Source organism: Macadamia integrifolia, chromosome 11 (assembly GCF_013358625.1).
Source record: "Macadamia integrifolia cultivar HAES 741 chromosome 11, SCU_Mint_v3, whole genome shotgun sequence".
NCBI lineage: Eukaryota > Viridiplantae > Streptophyta > Magnoliopsida > Proteales > Proteaceae > Macadamia > Macadamia integrifolia.
Genome location: NC_056567.1, coordinates 21,370,210 through 21,389,794, shown reverse-complemented (window position 1 = coordinate 21,389,794; position 19,585 = coordinate 21,370,210). Strand labels below are relative to the sequence as shown.

The window sequence follows — 19,585 nt, the reverse complement described above, 5'->3', positions numbered from 1 at the left end:
GGAGAAGCTTCACGCGGGTCATGTCTCCATTAATAAATAATACGGAGTGCCAAACCAGGGTTCCCTCTCAATTCTCATAGACCCATTTGTCCATTTTAATTAGGCTAAATGGGTGTCTAGGTGAAGGCGCTCAGGAATAGTTTTCCCTATTCTAGTGATGATGGTCAATGCTAGTTAAGCAGAAGCCCCCCTCCATAGTGACCCTCACTTTTATCGTGGCTATCTTCTTTGTCAAGAAATCCCTCTTTCAAATTGGACGCACAACGGTCGCCCATTCTATTCTCTTCGGTTTAAAGCTATCTTCTTTTTGTTCATAGAGTCCAACGATCATACAGTTGGTAATTCCAATACTTTTGCACTAATATATCTGCTGGGATCAGGCAAATCATCGGTTCCAAACAAACATGCAAAGGCGCATCTATGGTCATGCAACTGATGTTGCGATCCGCCCTTTGAATGAGGAGAAAGCTGTTCAAGCTGCTGCTGATCTACTTGGGGAACTATTTGTATTTTCGGTAGGCTTCCTTCCCAAGTATTCTTTTTAGGTTACCTGTAAAAGAAATATTACATAAATTAAAATGCTGTGGTGTACTTATTTAGATTCCTAAATGTTTGTTCATAAATGCATTTGCTTTTATGTATAAAATTGTGTTTTCAGTATGAAGTGAGCTTTGATGATCCTAATAATCTGGTTGCTACCAATGATGTTCTTTGTGAAAGATAAGAGACATATATGGAGGATTCATAAACACGTATACAGTGTGTATCCATGGAAAATATTTTAGGATGCTGGATCCGTAGTTCGCAACCCTGAATGCGTGCCTTAAGTACAAACTACCAGGGGGATTATGGTTTCTTATTGTCCTTCAATATTCACTGTTATGTCTGTTTCTTAAACAATGTGATTCTAGTTTGTTTATACTGAATTGATGTTCCACTATGTACACTCATTCATTTAGGTTGCGGGAGCCGCTGTGATCTTTGAGGTGCAAAGAAGTGCAAGATCAGAAGCTAGGAAGGAGGAACTACGCAAGCAGGAACTAGGGGTAATATTTCCAGATTTTGGTTTATTTCACTGATATTTTTCCTATTTTTTCCTATCGTTTTATCTCAAACATCCTGTATATACTCTCTTTTAAGTTTTCCTGCATGAAACTGAAGTCTGGCCCTTGCAGTCTCATGCTTTCACCTTTTTTTATTTTAATTGTAACTTCGCAAATTATGTAGACAACAAAGAAACAAATAAAAAATGGCAATCTGAAGCATTTCAACCTTCGAAGTAGTAAGGAATAAATTCTCAAGTTAGCAGTAATGTTGTGTACCTCAGGGGGTATTTTTGTCATATTTGCTTCTTATATAGATTTATGAGTAAACACACTTAAGTTAGGGGGTGTTTCTTGTAATTTCACCTATTATATCATTTAAATTAAAGGTAGTGCTACCGGTAGGGATCCTAACTCTTCTTCGCCTACATAATACTGCTGGTAGTATCTTTTTTCCTCCTTTCATTTTCTCTCCCACCCCCTGTTGCAGGTTGGAAATGGGAGGATCTGCTCGTGGTGGGAAAGAAGAGAATAAGGGGAGAAGAAGAGAAGAGAGAGTGAGAGAGGATTGGAAATCGATGGGAAAAGAGGGGAGAGGGGAGAGGGGAGAGGGGAGAGAAGGAGAGAGATAACACCAACCAAATAGTATTCCATTTATTCAAATTGTGTGGGCTCTTACCCTTTAACATTGTATTTATAGAGATTAAAAAAAGAAACGCCACTAGGACTCTTAATAATTTTGAAATAAACAACCTAAATTAACAGGGCAATGTCTTCCAAGAATATGCTACGTTGGGAGAGTCCTTGCTTTTCGTAACATCCTAAAAGCAAGGATGACTAATAACTACCAAACGATCTCTTGACAAACAACGGAAAATGATGTCTCTCCAATTAGAATCTGATCATGGGGTTTCACATCTTCAATCAGATTGTTGATCACCTCAACTTCAATCTTGATCAAACCATTTACTTTATCTTGATCGTCACTGTTGTTGTCCTCCCTTTTTGCCACCTCTGATCCGTCCTTTGATACTTTTATCATGCTTGATCTTATCACGAAGCGGTCAGTATTATCGCCAATCTTTCGACAACCTGTCCTGAGATCAATAAGCCATATTTGGAGATCACGAAGTCCCGCACTGTCATTTATAATCAAACATAATGAATCATATGGGTCAACCTCCACGATGTAACCGTAGGTTTGGCTCGGATACCAAATTGATGCAGATCGGAAGAGGGAAGATCTGCTCATGGTGGGATAATGCAGGGCTAGGTCAATGATGTCCTAACCTACAGTAGGATCATGGAACTGATGACAGTAGGTGATGTAAGGCTGGAATGACAAGTGATCCTAATCCTAGGCTGGATCTGAAAATATGGCTGAATAGGGAAGATTTCGGTTACTCATAGACAGTATATCAGATGGTGCTGTAACTTGGAGTAGATGAAGGTCCTATATGGGTCAACAAACCCTTAAAAGATGAGACAATTTCTATGGTTGAATTGAGAGTTATGTTGTCAACATGAATTAGGAAACTTTTGACTACTCTTCAGAAACTAGGGTTCCTGGCATCTGATGATCCTCAAAATTGGTATGAAGATCTCTTTTAACCTGTCTAGGTATTCTTTAAAATATGAGCTTGAAATGCTGGCTTGTTTGGGGGATTTGGACTTCAATCCAAGTTTCCAAAACCCTAACAATGGCTGGAATTGATTCTGATCTCCTTGGCTGTATTTGAACTGATCTGTAGGCTGAACTTCAGATCTTCAAATAACTCTTGAACACTCTCTCACAAAGGCTAAAACGGAAAATAAGAAAGAAGAAAAGGGAAATTGATGGAGGGTTGAGAAGGGGGGAGAAGAAGGATAAGTTCTGGGCATCTCACCCCTAAGTTTAGGCATCTCAGCTAGGGCCTCTCACCCAACTGCATCCCACAGAAAAACAGCATAATCCATCACTAAATCATTCGTTATTAACTATTCAATTGATTACATAAGCTCCATATATATAGGAGTAAGTTTAGATCACAAAATAGAAGGTATCTAAAAAAGGAAACTAACATAAAAAATAGAAACTAGCTTAGGCAACTAACTACTAACTTGCCTACTAAGAAACTAACATAGAACAATAATGACTCTTCTAGAAGTCTTGATCTTCACTCAAAACCATGGTTGACTAAGTCAAACCATAAGAAGACAAAAAGACAGAAAGTACTGTTCATGTGAACAGTAACACGAGTTACTCGAAGCTGCTGGACTCCTCCATCGATTGCTGCTGTAGATGGCCTTCTAGAAGATAATAAAGAGAGAATAATAAAAGGGAAATATAGCTGGTTCGATGGCCAATCTGGTCCGGTTCTGAAGTAGCAAAACTGAAGCAGAAAAAGGGGCTGCTATGCTGGTTCACTGGTCAGTTGTGGAGGGCCAGCATAGTACACAACTGGCCAGCCGGATGGCTGGCTGGCTAGCTGGCTTTCCTCCTCCTTCGAATGGGATCTTCGTCAATCAATTTAACCCTTTGACAGCCCTATCTACATCAGTAGGCCTACAGACCTAGAGACTGAAATCACTGTCAAAGGTAGGCTGGAAGATGGACAACAGAATACCAGAAGATGGCCTGAAGTTAATAACCAGATTGCGAGATATTGTGGCATGAAGAATACTGCCTCAGATCTCCAAAACCAGGTGCTGCAGTGAGTGTTGGGGCCTTCTAATCACCAGCTTGTTGGAGAAATCGATGAAATAGACTTGAGAGGATTAACAACTCAAATATCACATAAGGTTATCTCTGTATCTCTCAGAGCAATACAGATTGCAGGTTTATGAAATAGAAACTGTAGAGAGAAGAAGGAAGATAAGAAAGGGGAAGGGGAAAGGGGGATATGACCAAGGCCTCTCACCAACCTAGTAGGCATCCCACCTCTAGCAATACATCTCGCAGCATCCATGGCTAAACCAAGTTTTTTTTTTTTTTATTCATTAATTCGTTCATATAAAGGGGCGCACTTGGTTCAATGGTAAAGGTACGAATGTTGCGACCTGGTGTCAAGCGGTCGAAACGGCCTCTCGACGTTCTTGGGGTAAGGCTGTGTAGTTCTCGGCCCCTGGACCCCGCACATGTGGGAGCCTCGTGCACCGGATACACTAATTCGTTTCTAGAGCTATAAGGCTCTTACAAATAAATAGTGTTGATTGGCAATAACACAAAAAGGAAAGGAGTGGGTGGGGACTACCTTGTACAATAAGTTATTCAAATAAAGAAAGAAATAACTTAATATAAGTAGTAACTGAAACCTAATTAGTGCTACGTCTAATTAGTAACTGAAATAATAATAAAATCTAACAAAATTTGTAATACAGAAATGGAAACCAAAGATCTCAACGGTAGCTCTCCTTCTCCTCTATGCAAATCCACCTCTTGTACTCCGAAGTATTCCCATGCAAGGCTAATGAGTCCCACCAAATATTCTCCTTAATCTTTTCCTTGCGAGCTGGCTATGGGACCCACCAGATCTGAAGGAAATTACTTCTTGGAACTGGCTGTTCGTTGGGGCCTTGTTTCTGTGGCCACACCCGGGCTGGAATCTGAGATCCACATCATGGGAAAGAAGAGAATAAAGGGAGAAGAGAGGGAATCGATGTGGAAAAGGGGAAGGGGAGAGAGGTGAGAGACAAAACCTACCAAATACTATTCCATTCATTCTAATTGTTGGGGGCTCGTGCCCTGTTACATTGTATTTATAAAGATTAAAAAAAAAAGAAGAAATAAACAGACCACTAGGAGACTTAATTACTATGAATTAAACAACATAAACTAACAAGGCAACCTCTTCGAACAGTAGGCTAGGTTGGGAGAGTCCTTAGTTGACTTAAACATCCTAAAACCAAGTGTCCCCTAAACAACCCACGATTGGACTAGATAAGGTTGGCTCAACCAGATTTTGAACCAAAAAACTTCAAATCTGGACCAATCAACCCAAACCAGTCCTACATGGGTTATTTAAAGAAGAGAGAAGGTTCAAGACATGGAAGGAAGATCCCAGAAGTAAAGGCCACTAGAAAATACATGAAATTTAATGACGAACAACACTGGTAATGCAACCTGCAGAGCAATTCAATTTAAACACGCCTTCATTAGTCTGCTAAGTTTTTTCCTAAATCTCATCTTGTAAATTTTTTCCCTAATATTATAGTACTAAGTTTCTATTCCAACTCTGATTCTCTCGAGCCATAACGTGTAGTATTCATCATACCCTCCAACCCTAGATACTAGACAAGAATTAGACATCCTGATAAGCACCTTTTATGAATCAATTGCCTATTTTAGTTTCTTGCAGTTCTCTTAAGAAACTCAAGATTCCACAAAAGCCTCAAAACTAGACACACACAAATATAGATTGTTTTACCATTGAAATATAACAAAGGCCTCTATCCACCTTGTTCCTCCCTGATGCTGATTGTATCTTCTGTATCCTACCTTAACCCACCCACCCACCATATCCGGTGGATTGGGATAGCCTAGAAAGGACGAGTCTCTCTTCAAAGGCCAGACTGGGGTTACCTGTTAGGCTATGTTGGAAGTTCAACAATGCTCCATATCTAACACAAATATGACATCGTACCTAGACTCAAGGTTTAACAAGGGAATCTACACAGCCATGTTTGACAGAAGCACTACATTTCTCTCATGATGATATGTCCTGAGCCTAGACCAGTTTTTTGTATCTACATACCATATCCTGATTGGCAGTTGAGAAGGTCGTTTGTGGAAGGTTAAATCTGGTGTTTTGCTGATGGTCATATAGCGCAACAAGTATCGGATCACTTGAATGACAGTCAATTTTGCATAGAGAAAGCATGAGGTTGGAATAAATTCTGTTATTTGTGGGGCTAAACAGATCATTTTATTGCTTTATTCTATCAAGTTGCAATTGTAGTTGGTGGATTCCATAACGCTTTTCCTTTTGTGTTTTCTTTCTTAATAATAATTTGATTCCTGGACTTTCGTAGCTAACATAGGCCCTATTTCTTAAAGGGCTACACTATTCGGTACTTGTATTTTCTCCTTGAGAGCTTTTTGCATTGCCGTTGTATAAAGTAGATAGAAACAGAGATCCTTTCACCTGTTACGATTAAGGTGTGAATTTAAAAACACTCTATTTATTCACCTGAACACTTGTAGGTTTAGACAGTTGTCTTCTCTTAGAGGGCAAGTCCATCAATCTTCTTGACATGTACTATTTATTTCTTTCACTGTCAGGCAATGAGGCAGAAGGATGAAGAGTTGGCTAGAGAAGTGGAACTTCTGAAGCATAGACTCGAAGAGCTGGAGCATCTTGCAAGGGGACGAGGACTGAGTGGTCTTTTCAACTTCAAGCATCCTCAGGCCACTGAAGATGTAAAGTCAGCGACACCTCACTAAATATGCAGGTCATGAAATCTATTACAACATAACCTGTTAAAGGGAAGCCTGTAATTTTTTTGCATCAGGTTCATCTGGAGTAATTGGGGAATATGTCTTACAGTTCTCATTTGTAAATGAAATTCCTTGATGATTAGAAGAATATGTGCAGGTCATCAATCTATTATTCTTTGTCTGCAGTCGAGAAACAAGTTGAGCTACATTGTGAATAACTGGCATGTTCCATGCCCTGGTTTTTTTTGTGACCCAAAATCATCAATACAACATTGTAGGGAGCATTTTTTTTTTTTCTCATTCATATGCAAAACCATAGCAGAAGGGGCACACTAAATATGCAAACTTGAACAGTGGCCTGTTGTTCCATGAAATGCTTCAATAGATTATTTTTTTCCTGCATTAGAAAGAAAGAAACGCTTTGAACTTGTCTTAGGTTTTAGTTCTTATACACGTAATAATGCCAATGGTATTTCATAGTATATTTAGTGCTGCCAGTTGTCCGATTCGTGCTGGGAGCACTGGGGCACTGGAGAGGATAACCCTCATGAAACGACGCTGAGATTCTCTGCCCATATGGCTATATGGTTGATCTACCTTATCTTCCTATCCCGACTTTTATTTAAGTACCAAGCTTCTTGCTGCCATGATGATTCCTAAAGTGTTCTTGGGGGGAATGTGGTCCTCCGTTATTCAAGACTCTCTTAAGTCCTCTATGCTGCTGGTTTGTTACAGTGCTCAAATGGGCAACCATGAGTCCATCAGTCCACTCACTGTTGAGAATACTATTGAGACTTGTCTGTACTCTACCATGGAGATCAGATAGCAGCATTTGCACCAACATGTGGACAGCTGAAGAGAATTGCATGGAATGGCTCAACTCTCAGCAGCCAACCTTGGCTGTGGATGTCAGCTTTGATTGCATTGTATGTTGATTCTAGAGAACAGCCGGAAGGGCAAATGACCAACTTAGGTCCAGCAGCTGTCTCTCCCTTGCCATGCGTTGCCTCTCCAGGGCTGCAAGGAGAGTAGGCCAAGGAGATGATCCAGACTCAAATCCAAACTTTTTCCTTCTAGCCATGGACCATATCATTTCTCTACGGCTGCATCCAATATCATTTTATAAGGAAACCAAATCTTCATTGCTCAGAGTTGGGCATGCTGCTAGCTTTACTCAAGCCAGCAGTTCAATCAATTTGGGTAGGTGGGTGGGGGCGGGGGATGAAGGGGCATGGGGTTCATTTCCAAAGGAGAGAGTGACAGACAGTGGCACTCCAGCAGCGGGTGTCCAGCCTTTCCCAAACTTAAAATGAACAAACTCTCAAAATGGGTCTCCAAGCATCAAATTCACAGAGACATCTGACTTATGTTGGTTGTGCTTCCATACTGTCCTATTGGATGTCAGAATTTGCCTTCCCCTCAAATCACAAATGTATGCCATAAACTTGATTCTATTAATTCAAGATTTTAATAGGCTATGTTTGGTTGTATGGGGAATTCAAGGGAAGGGAAGTGAAATTTTCATACTTAAAAAAGAAATATATGTAATCATTACCTATGTAACTTTAACATTAATTTCAAATCATTCCATATTTGGTTATAAAATTTCACTTTACTTTGCATCTAAAACCCTTTGCATGTAAAATATATCATTACTAAATATGGTTAAAAAATTTAGTAGTTTGTACAATCATATGGGTAATGATTATAAACATTTCTTTTCAAAGTATGAAAATTTAACTTCACTTCCCTTTAAATTCTCATTGCAATCAAACGGAGCCATAGGGATGGAATGAGAGTAAGAATATCTGGTAGGTACATTGCATGAGAAAAATCTGTCAAAAAAGTCTTGAGGATTAAGGGATGTTGCTACCTACCCATAATAAATCCTTTCTAACTAAGTTAGCCTAGAGGCCACTTACAGGAAAAGGTATCCTATGGACATCTATTTTGAAAGCTAAATACTTTCACAACAGATCATTATTAATTGATGGTGTTGAATCTAAGAAAGGATCCTGGTATTAGAACATTATTGTTAGTGTTTTGCCAATTCTAAAATCAATAGTGTTTAAACAAATTGGTGATGGACAATCTACTCGTTTCTAGGATGATCCACCTATGTGTTCCAAGCATCCTTTCTACAGTCTTGTAAGGAATTTATTGTGGGAGGTCAATGGAATGCCCCTCTTCTGTTCAGTGTTCTTCCTCTCTCAATTATTCCTAGTATTCTTAACATCAAGATTCTGTTAAATCCTGCTGAGGATCGATGGTGTTGTACCATCTTTACATCTGTTCTTTTCTCTACTAAAAAAAACTGCTTTAACATCTATCAAAGTTCAAAATATTCTTTTGGAAGGTAATTCTTGAGGGTTTTCCTTGTAAATCCTTAGTTGCAAAATGAAAAGGGTCTTCTATTTTTCATTTTTTGTTGACGATGGATATTCAACCACACACTTCATGAGGCGAAGATCCCTTGCCAACTCAGCTGCCTCCTTGGGGTTGAAAGGGCCTTCTGATATCTACAAGTTATGCAATTTGGAGAGCAAATCCCCTTGGCACTTGTTCTTGACTCTTGACTTCGCTAGAAGGATTGGGCCTGCAGTAGACCTTGGCCTAAGGACTGAAGCCTTAAACTTCAAGTTCATATTTGACTTATGCATTTCTATGTACAGTGGTCTCTCAAATACACAAGAGTGTTGATGATTCTTTACTTCATTTGGATGTATAGAAATCAAGTCGTGTTTTAGAATCTCAAAACAAATCCTTCTAATGTTCTGGTTAACATCAACAAGTGGATTGGGGAACTGGGGATCTCCCCATTCCCCTCTCACAAAATTCTCGATGGGTCTATGACTTTTTCCAGTCTAATTATACCTAAATACAAATTAACATTTATGGGTGCATAGTAGAAGATGAATTTGAGGTGCTCACCCACAATTTTTTGCCTGTGAATTGCTATCCACCAAAACCACTCTCGTGTGCACAGTGGGGTCATCTGACAACACTTCTATTCCTAGAGAGTGTTCTTTTACAGAAGTGTTCATTTTCGATTCCATGCTGTGAGAACACTCTTGTGGAATAGAAACAACGTCTGGTAAAACTATTCTAGAAATGTCCTTAGAACAGGAAAAGAGCAGAAACGTTTGGCAGATAATTTATATAAATTCACTTCTGAACAATAAAGTCAATAATTACATACATGATTATGGTCAAATTTAATTTACATAAGGACAGCAATAGAAGATATGATTAAGAGATCACAGTAGCAAATCAGTGACAGCAGCTCATTCACCATTATCCTTCTTCAAATGCAGTCTAGTAACACCTCTTTAACTTCTATGGGCAGCATCTCTTTAATAAGTGGTGTCGGCTTTGTGATTTGCAGGCTAGACCTTGGGAGAAATGGAGTTGCAAGGTAAGAATGGAGAGGAAGCTTGCGTTCCGTGAATGAGAAAAGGCATCTCACCACTTTTGAGGGTTTCTGTTTTTGGGTTGACGGTTTTTATCTGGAACACCTCTCATTTTTAAGTTAAGTTGTTCCTTTAAGTTGCGAAAAGAACAAAAAGAACACCTTTTTGGTGTTCTTGCAATCTATTTTATATCCATTCTTTTTCACTGGTTCATTCTGCAAGAATACAAAAATGATCTAAACTTGCTAAACGCGTTTTTGTTCTATTTGCATTCCCGTCAAATAGAAGAACACCAGAAGCATTCTCGCAGTGCTATCAAATGGCACTTAATGGTTTTCTTTTACCCCAAACCTATTTAGATATGGAACAGGAGTCTCAAACCCAAGACCTCCCGGGCACAAGTGCTCTACTGCACTGTGTTAGCGCAGCTGACCGCCGCCTTGCAACTAGTTACCCTTTCTAGGGATGGCTCTCAATGCAATTCGATAAAGTAAAATTATCAGTAACCCAGCTAGCCTCAGGATATCTATGCCCGTTTTATGTCCACACAGTAAGGTTCATAGTTCTTGTATACTCTCTTGAACATTTATGCTATTTTATGCCCAAATGACAAGGTTGATATTTCTTGTAAACACTGAATATCTATAGATTTTTTTTTATTCTATTTATAAGAAACCAAACTACTATCATTGACACAGAAAATAGAGATTAACCTGAACGTCTTTGAGCTCCAAACTACAAAATTCCCATTCTCTAATAAATTACAGCACCTTCTATTTATGTGCAAACAAGGTTGACCTTATTTGTTTGGCTTTGGTACATTTTCTTTCGGGAAAAATATTTCTAAACAGCCTATTCTGGACTCTGGAGAGGGTTCTCCAGGCAGACCTCCATTCCGCAAACATGGTAATTCAGATGGAGTTGTAGACCATGGTCTTCTGCTCACATATCAAGTTTCTTCCTAACCGGTTGACCAAGTCGCAAGAGGAAAAAAAAAAGTTGAAGACTCTAAAGAAGTTGTCATCAAAATAAGATCCATCTTTACTCCATGTTTTTCAATTGATTTTTATTAAAGCCAAGATACAAGTCAATTAGACCGCATAATTTGTTATGTCCATTCTCAATCCTCGTGTTCTAAATAAGTAGGTAACCATGTTCAAATTAAAGGTAACATCAATTCTGATAATCTAAAATTTGGCAAATGGGGTTTCATGTAAGGGGTTGTAGCCAGACACCCATGTATTCCATCCATGCAAACCAATCCCATCTTCACTTATGCACATCCAATAGCACAAAACTATACAGATCGAACCTACCAATTTTTTTGTAAAAAATGTGTAAACCAGATACATGGGTTGTATTTCTTGCCTCTAGTCCCATAGAAAATCATCTTCCCCCTGTTAATTTTTATTGGGAAAGAATTGTTTGCATGTGACAAATTCAATAACAGTGGAACATTTACTGTACAGAAACTGAAGGCGAATTTCTCCATGATTCCAATAACTCCAGAGCTTCTGAAATTCATCTTCAGTCAACTTCAAGCACTACCTTACCAGGAATGAGCTTTTTATCTTTTGCCTCGTGAGCCTGTCTCACTTGGGTGATTGGGAACGTCTTGTCAACTGGTATCTTTAGCTTCCCAGCTTCTACCAACTTCTGGATCTCATGTAGTCCTTCAGAGTCGGCCCTCATATATGTCCACCAATACTCTGCAACAACAAAAAACAATAAGAAATTAATTAATGAATATAGGAATACAACTTAAAAACACCACAATGAGGTAGTGGGATATTCAATATGGAGCAGCATAAATCTTGTATTTCCTCTCCAACTTGCAAGTCCCTATTTTCTGCATTCAAGGAACTCCAACCATGATCCTTCAAGTAGACCTGACTTAATTCATCCCATTTGATGTATTAAAACCATAAATAATGCAAGTTTGTTCATCGCAAGATTTAATGGGTGGATGGGTGACCAAGCTAGAAAGTAATTCATGCTGCACCACATTATCAATATTGCAGCTCCGACCAGTGCTCCGAGACCTAACCCAAGTTGGCAAGTAGAACTGGTGACAATCACTAAAACAGATGCTTGACAACCCCCCTCCCCAACCTGGTCAGTTGTCCTTTCTGAAGGATACCGATTGACCCACTTGGTAAGATTGGATTTTGAATGTGTTGAGAAGTTCTGTGGACCGGCCAAACTGGTGACCTGGTATTCCAGTCACCAAAATGGCTTAAGGGCCAGGATAGGTATGCTGCAACAACCATTAAATGTTAATACATGAAATTTTACATTTTGCAGATTCCATGGTGCAAGACTTAGTGACAATGCATTATGGTTCAAGGACATTTGACTAAACACATCCACACAGTAGTATGATATCAGCCATATGAAAGAACAACATGAGCAATTCAGATCATTAATCTAATAGGTCACCCTCTAGGTAGATGGAATCTAGACTTTAGATGATAATCCTAAATCCTTCTTTTGAGAACCCACTAGATCCTCCTCTTTGAACATCTCCACATCATGTCACTCCTCTATAAACCTTCTTATACTTGTTTCCTATTCTCCTATAAACTTCTTGCAAATCAAAAAATAGACCTTGAACAATTCCTTTTTTTCACATCATCAGATGGTTAAACCCTCTAAATATCTGGTGCTGACCTGTCCAACTAGTACAAACCCACTTAGAACCTCACTCTCCCACCAATGTCAATTTTGGTATGAATTCTGTCTTTACCATACTTTTTTATCCCATTTGCATGGAGAGCCCAAGAGAAGACAACGGATGGCCAACTTCCCAACCGAGGCAAGAAAAAGAACCATATTTTTTAGTGATATTATCAGTAGCTGATGAGTTTTTTGCAGAACAAAGGTGGGTTTCTAGTTCGGAGACCTCTCCTAATTACCTAAAACTTTAAACCTGACTATCATAACAGTAGCCACTAGTCAGCATTCCCCCTCAGGCCACTTATAACAGTAGGATTTACTATTGTCTTTCAATGTCTTTTCCTGCTAGATCATGCAAGCCCATCAACTTCATCATCCCTAAACAAAGGTCCTCATATCTTCAGGTTCTTTATCAACATAAATCATCCTGAATCAGGCTTAACAACCCCATGAGTCTGTGAAAAGTTTAAGAGGGGACAAAGATAACTAGATAACTTGAAAACTTAGGTTTCTAAATTCCAAAAATATTAGAATTCTTTGAAATTTCAAAGACACAAAATGAACTATAATTGAATTGTCTCTCTTCAATCTTATTATAGCAGAAAAACAAGTCACATATAGCTAACGAGCATTTTCATATTGAAATAGAAAAACAAGAGTCATCTCTAGAAAAATATGGCTTTATCAACTCTTTATCTATACTTAGTTCCTTACCTATTCCATGGGAGTAACGATACTGCATTTGTTTCTTCAACAAAAGGGCAGTAGCCATAGGAAGCCCCAAAGCTAATCCATATCTATCAGCCACGGATGCTGCCTCTCCCTGCAACAGAAACAAATAAAATTTTAATCATTTCAATGGACCATTCAGAGACAACTATAAGATAATTCATCTGAAAAGAATCTAACAGAACACCTCCCTCTCCTACCTGCAGTGTCATGTAGTGACCACCTCGCTTCAGAAAATTGATGCCTATTCTTTCAGTATCTGGTATACCAATAGTGTCTAGAACAGCATCAAATTGTCCTTTAATTGCCAATTCTAAATTCTGCAAATCAGCCAAGACATCAGTTATTGCACTCCTCCTCCCCACCCCCCCTTTCTTTCTCAAAAGAAGAAAAGAAAAAGTCAGGAGAATTGATTATTTCAGGTCAATCGCATACCAAGGGTTAATATCCAAAGGGAAGTAAAACGAAAATAAAAAATCCAAACCATAGTTCACTACTTCTTTACCTCTGATGTATAATCAACAGCCTGCTCAGCACCAGCTGCCAGAACTCGCTCTAAACTTTGACTTCCAGGTGAATAACTTCCACATGAAGTTGACACATGGCACCCTGAAGCTACAGCAAGCTGAATTGCAGATAAGCCTACTGCTCCTCCACCCAGCACCAACACCCTTTGTCTATGGAGATGAGATTATGGAAATAATAATTAAGGGATGCACATCTTGTTCAAAGTTAAAAAGCCACGTAGACAATAAGAGAAATATTAACTAGAACATCCTCCACATGAAATAACTGGTTGCAGCAGATGAGAACAAAGGAAAAGAATGAGAGAAGGCAACAAATGAACTAATCAAAGATCTTAGAAATTACGGTAGATTATTATATTAAAATAACAACATGAATACAGGTTCAAAGTGCCCAATCTCATTAGTCTGATATCCCAACGCTCTTCTAGGAAGATAACGGATGGTCTATAATAAACAAAGACAGGACAAATTTGTAAGGACATTGATGCAATGGTAAGGTTACTCCATTGTGACCAAGTGGTTATGGGTTCAAGTCAATAAACAACCTCTCCGCAAAGCAGGGGTAAGCCTGCGTATATTATGACCCTCCCCAGACCCCGCAATGGTGGGAGCCTCATGCACTAGGTAAGCCCTTTTTTTTGTAACCAGGACAGGACAAACAAACAGCAAAGTGGTAACTACATTACTGAGGACCTGTCAGTAGCATCTGGAATAAAAGTACAAAACAACATTAAAAATCAGCCATTTCATTTTCTCTTCTAATGAGTGGGAAAGAAAGTGTTTTCTCAGTGGTCAATAAATGCAGGAGTTTTGGTTTACAGCAACCTCTTTACAGTCTACCACTTTACCCCACTGTCTTTATCCACTTATCCCTACTTCATCCCTTTACTCCCTCAAGTCGTTAACTTTGTAAGTTTAACGAAACCAGAAAAAGTGTTCATTCAATAATGTTGCTTGGCCATACCATAATTGTCACGGCATCTAAAAGAACCAAGGCATTGGAGGGGTCTTGAACATCAAGGCAACACCAACAAGGCGTCTAGGCAATACTTTGACAACTATGGGACATACTAATCAATGTGGGTCTCTGTAATAACAATACAGAGTTATAGATAAGTGAAACTCCATTTAAACGATGGAAAGAAATAAAGCACCAGCCTGATAAGAAGATACCGCTACTGAAAGATGAGAACATATATTGAAATTACTGAAGAAGAAAAAAACACCATAATTAAAGATCAAGTTGCTGAAAGAAAATAATTAAACAAACTACGAAATAGCCTAAGTGGGTGCTATAAGTTATAAAGTAGCAAGCCAGTTTCTCATATGTCACAACTTGGCTTCATATTAGTCCTAGAAATAGAGTAAACCTTAGCTGTAGTTCTACTGATGTTAGCAATGGCCAACAAGAATTCTAGAACATTATTGAGGTCCCAAACAAAGAGGTTAATATTTCTAACATCTAGTGACATAACATAACCCACAAAAGAACATAATAATTTCAGAACGCAAAAATAATGAGATATTATGCCCAAATTGTACATTTTTTAAGTGATTTCTCACCACCTGTAAAATTGCAATTGCAACCACTCACTAGGGTTAAGGCATGTTTTGCTACCAAGTTTTCATAAATACGGCCATACTTTTGAGAAATCATCAAAAGACCCAAAAAAGGTGATATGTTAAAAAATTCCATTACTCCTCTGCCCAAAAAAAGAAAGATGTAGAATCCCATCTGCCATGTACACTTAAACATACCCGCTAGCAATCCTTGCAGTACTTTTTAGAGCACGCCAGGCAGTCAGTGCCGCAAAAGGAATTGCACTTGCCTCCTACAAGATCAGACAAATTTTTCCACTGTAAGTTTGCCAACAAAGAAAATAAGTTTTTATATTCATTAGGTTGTTGTCATCAAGATCAACATAGGATTTGATTTGATTTGATTTGATTTGATTTGATTTGGAGAAAAAAAAAAAAAACCAAACCTAAACATCTTAAAACAACATCCAGTGGTATGCAGAAAATAAAAGTTAAACAACAGAAAACAGCATGAAGAGGAATCCAATTTAAAAGTAAAATCTTAGGGAGTGTATATCTAGCGTGCAGATGGCATGACAAACCAAATAAGGCCATCAAATTTAAAAGGAATTAACCACAAAAAGGTTAAAATTATAAGAGTGGAAGAAGTCGATACAAAAAACAATGCCAGTATTGTATAAGAAAATTTTCTAAATAAACTCAACAGAGGATCAACAACTTACCACGTGCGTAACAGAAGCCGGTTTTGTTGTAAGTTCATCTTCTGAAAGAATGGCATAGTCGGCATAAGTACCTCTCACAGCAGTTGGATGCAGCGCACCAAAGACTTCTTGACCAACACGTAGGGATCGCACTGAACTTCCAACAGCTGCCACTTCACCACTAATATCGCGACCCAAAATTAATGGAAGAAGTGGTTCAAATATTGAACGTCCATAGCCAGATCGCATCTGAAATTTTATATTGGAAAAAAAAAAAGATCAAAGAGAATCACAAGATACAGACCAAAGAAGAAGCCACGTTTGGATAAGTTCCTGGAAGCAACCCCTAAGCTTCAAAAAGCAAACTTTAATCCAAAAAGTTGCCTCCTACTTCCAAAAACATATCCAAGCAACTTTGTTGCATAAAATAGTTATATGTTTTGAGTTTTGCTTTTTTCTTATTTTTTATTTCCCTTATCTTGGGGAGGCCGTGATAGTTTGAGATTTTAAGTTTAAAGTTTTTTTTTAAGGGTTGCAGTAGAGTCTAATAAATTTTTACTGTTGATTTGAGTCAGTTTGGACAATTGATTCTAGGTTATATTCTCAGATTTTCACTGGGTCCAAGTTCCAAATTTGATCTAATATTTGAATCAATAACTTTCCTAGAAAGCTCAAGAACTCAAGTCCCTTAGCAAGCCACACACAGCCACTTCCGAAAAGGGAGGAAGAAAAAACAAAGCCTTGCTCATTATCAATGAAGGATATAGAACTGAAACCCCATTCTCTCTAGGAAAACAGGGGAAAACTCAAAGAACCAAATAATGCTTCTTAAGATTATTTCCCAGCAGGATCCTTTAATAGTTTGTTGGTTCCTACAGTCGTGGGGAACACTCCAGAAGAGTGCAAGGAGATCAAGCGCAACCTAATTCTGATGCCCCTTTCTCAGGGTAGTATGAACTCCATCAACTTCCCTCGCAGAGGTGCAGTGAAGCGATAGCTTACTACATGATTCTTAATTGGTACTCAGTCCTTCGTCATTTTAGTTTCCAATTCCCACAAAGCATTCTTTTAAGAAAGCAAGTGAATCAAGAGCAACCCTAACCTCAATATTATCTTTAGAGTGAAAACTTCACCAACTAGCCTTCCAGATATAAAGCAAAGTATCAATTGCCTCATTATAAACTAACTAAAGAAGACATTTTCGTATTCTGAAAAAAGAAAAAAGGGGAAGAAAGAAAAGATAGCATAGTTTCTAGAAGAAAAGCAGAGAGACTAATTCGGCTCTCCTCCAACTGTTCTTCCTCGAAAGGTCCTTCTTCCCATATCACAAATATCTATTTGAGATCGTAGGCCACTATTTTAAATCTCAATTATCAATATTAATTTTTATCCAAATTCTCGCTTTATTCTTTCATTCTGTTTTCATTTGAAGTTACACATAAATTTCCCACCAAGAAATAGATTTAAGATTACATTATTGAAATGCAAGAACCAAAATTTCAAGAACCAAATGCATAGAATTTCCACCAGAACTTAAACAGGCATTCAGGAACTCCAAAATAGAACTGAAAGAACAGAGGAAGAAACCAAACTAGTCAAACTTACGTGAGTATCAAGAGGATTGATCGAGACAGCGCGAGCACGAACGAGTACCTCGTGAGGCTTCAGATCAGGAACTTTCACATTCGGAGAAACCTCAAGTATTTCAGGTCCGCCGAATCGCGGCACAAGAACAGCTCTGCAATCAGTAACAATACACCTTACATACCCAAGAGAACGATGCAATTCAGGATCCAGAACCGATCTTGCGGAGCCAGAGAGTCTCCACAGTGGCATTGTCCACGATTTCTAACTAACAAGAGCTTGATTGTAAGAGAAATCTTGACCGAAAAGCCTTGAAGAAGAAAAAGAGACGCTAATAAGGAAATGAATAAAAGGTCCAAAACAGAAGAAATGGGAACTCTTGAGGTTTAAGAACGTGTACTGGTTTCCATCCACGAGGTAAGTAGCTGGGCTATGGCGGCTCTTGGGATTAAAACGGTAGCTTGGTTGGGGATTTTCAATTTGGGCTTTTGGATTTTTAGTTTCTCTGTTCGTTTCTCCCCCTGACACAATATGAAATTGAATTAAAAATGAAAAAGGAAGCAAATACAAAACCAAATAAAACCATAATCAACCAAATCAAGTTGACTCGATTTTGGTTTCTAAAATGTGTTCCTATTTTCGGTTTGGTTTGATTTCTACATTTTCATCTTCAACCGAATCGAATAACCAAAACTGAATCGATTCACTATTATTTCATGGGTCTCAGTTTTTCATGCTCCATGTAGGTTGTGGTTTTTGTATGGTCCTAGGTAAGAATGTGAATTTGAAACCAAAATCGTTTACCAAAAACGAATCGAACCGTTTACACCAAAACTGTGAAACCGTTTATTAATTGGTTTGATTTTGGTTTTATAATTGAAACCATGATTCGATTTTGGTTTTAAAATTTAATCCGTTGGTAAATCGTTAAACTGTATAACATAGACGAAGTAAGTTAAAGTCATTCAATGTTAAGTTTACATACATTTTAATAAAAAAAAAAAAAATTAAATAAGTTTACATCAAGCAACTATTAAAAAATGTATATGACAGTAAACAATTCAATCTTACTAAAAAAATTTACAAGGTAAAGTTGTTTGGATAAAAAATTATAAAATATAAGAAAAACCGTTTAAACCGAAACCATTTATAAATGGTCTAAATTTTATTATATGAAACCATTTATTGAATGATTCGAGTTTTTGGTTTTACCTTAAAAAACTTGTACTAAACTGAATCAAACCATCTAAATTGGAATCTCATCGATTAACACCCTTAGTCCTAGGTTTACACAGTCTAACATAACGGTGGCTGAATAAAAATCAGATGTAATTACCCCACGATGGGTAAATATATCCCTAATCCCTAAATGGATATAGATTTGGATCGAATTCGGATTTTGACTATCCATTATAATTTTTACTAATATACAAAAAAGAAACAAGGGAAAAGTGTTCCTTAAGAGACATCATATCCCGCACTATGCTCACAATAGAAGAAGGGGGAGAATAAGAAGGAACTGATAGGCTATTTGTGAAAGTAAGGCAATTAAAGACAACCATTACCCTCGAGAAACCTGTACATATTGCCAAGAGGAGAGCTAGACAGATAGCCAGAGCCTCGTCAACTAAAGCTAGCGCATGAGCTTGATGAGATGAAGTAATAAAACACACCCTTTTAGCGTGATCAAATGTCACATACCCCAACCCCATTGATTTCTAGCGTGCACACAAGGATGCATCTGTAAAAATGGTTAAATAGTCGAGGAAGGCAACAAGGAGGCCTCACGAGGCACAACATAAATCGCAAGCATAGTATTGCCAGTAAAAAGAGAAACAATATCTCACTTCCATATTCACTTTTGCAATCCACAAACGGAAGGGGTGAATGGAAGTATTAAAAATTCTTGCATTCCTCATTGAAGTCTTAATTATTGGGATCAGTGCGGCTACTACCAATC

The 19,585-nt window shown here is 38.2% G+C and overlaps 2 protein-coding genes across 2 annotated transcripts; one reads left to right on the top strand and one right to left on the bottom strand.

Annotated features, from left to right (window-relative positions):
• Positions 1–203: 203 nt before the first annotated feature.
• LOC122092833 (optic atrophy 3 protein homolog) lies at positions 204–6,759 on the top strand. The gene is made up of 3 exons (XM_042663126.1): positions 204–515; positions 960–1,046; positions 6,304–6,759. The coding sequence occupies exons 1-3, from the start codon at positions 405–407 to the stop codon at positions 6,463–6,465; spliced, it is 360 nt and encodes a 119-aa protein (XP_042519060.1). The 5' UTR covers positions 204–404; the 3' UTR covers positions 6,466–6,759.
• Positions 6,760–11,111: 4,352 nt separating this feature from the next.
• Positions 11,112–18,130, bottom strand: LOC122093226 (reticulon-4-interacting protein 1, mitochondrial). Its single transcript, XM_042663509.1, has 7 exons — positions 17,647–18,130; positions 16,063–16,290; positions 15,560–15,633; positions 13,780–13,951; positions 13,475–13,594; positions 13,260–13,368; positions 11,112–11,578 (listed from the first exon to the last, which is right to left on the bottom strand). Exons 1-7 carry the CDS (start codon positions 17,875–17,877, stop codon positions 11,397–11,399), a joined length of 1,116 nt encoding a protein of 371 aa, XP_042519443.1. The 5' UTR covers positions 17,878–18,130; the 3' UTR covers positions 11,112–11,396.
• Positions 18,131–19,585: the final 1,455 nt, after the last annotated feature.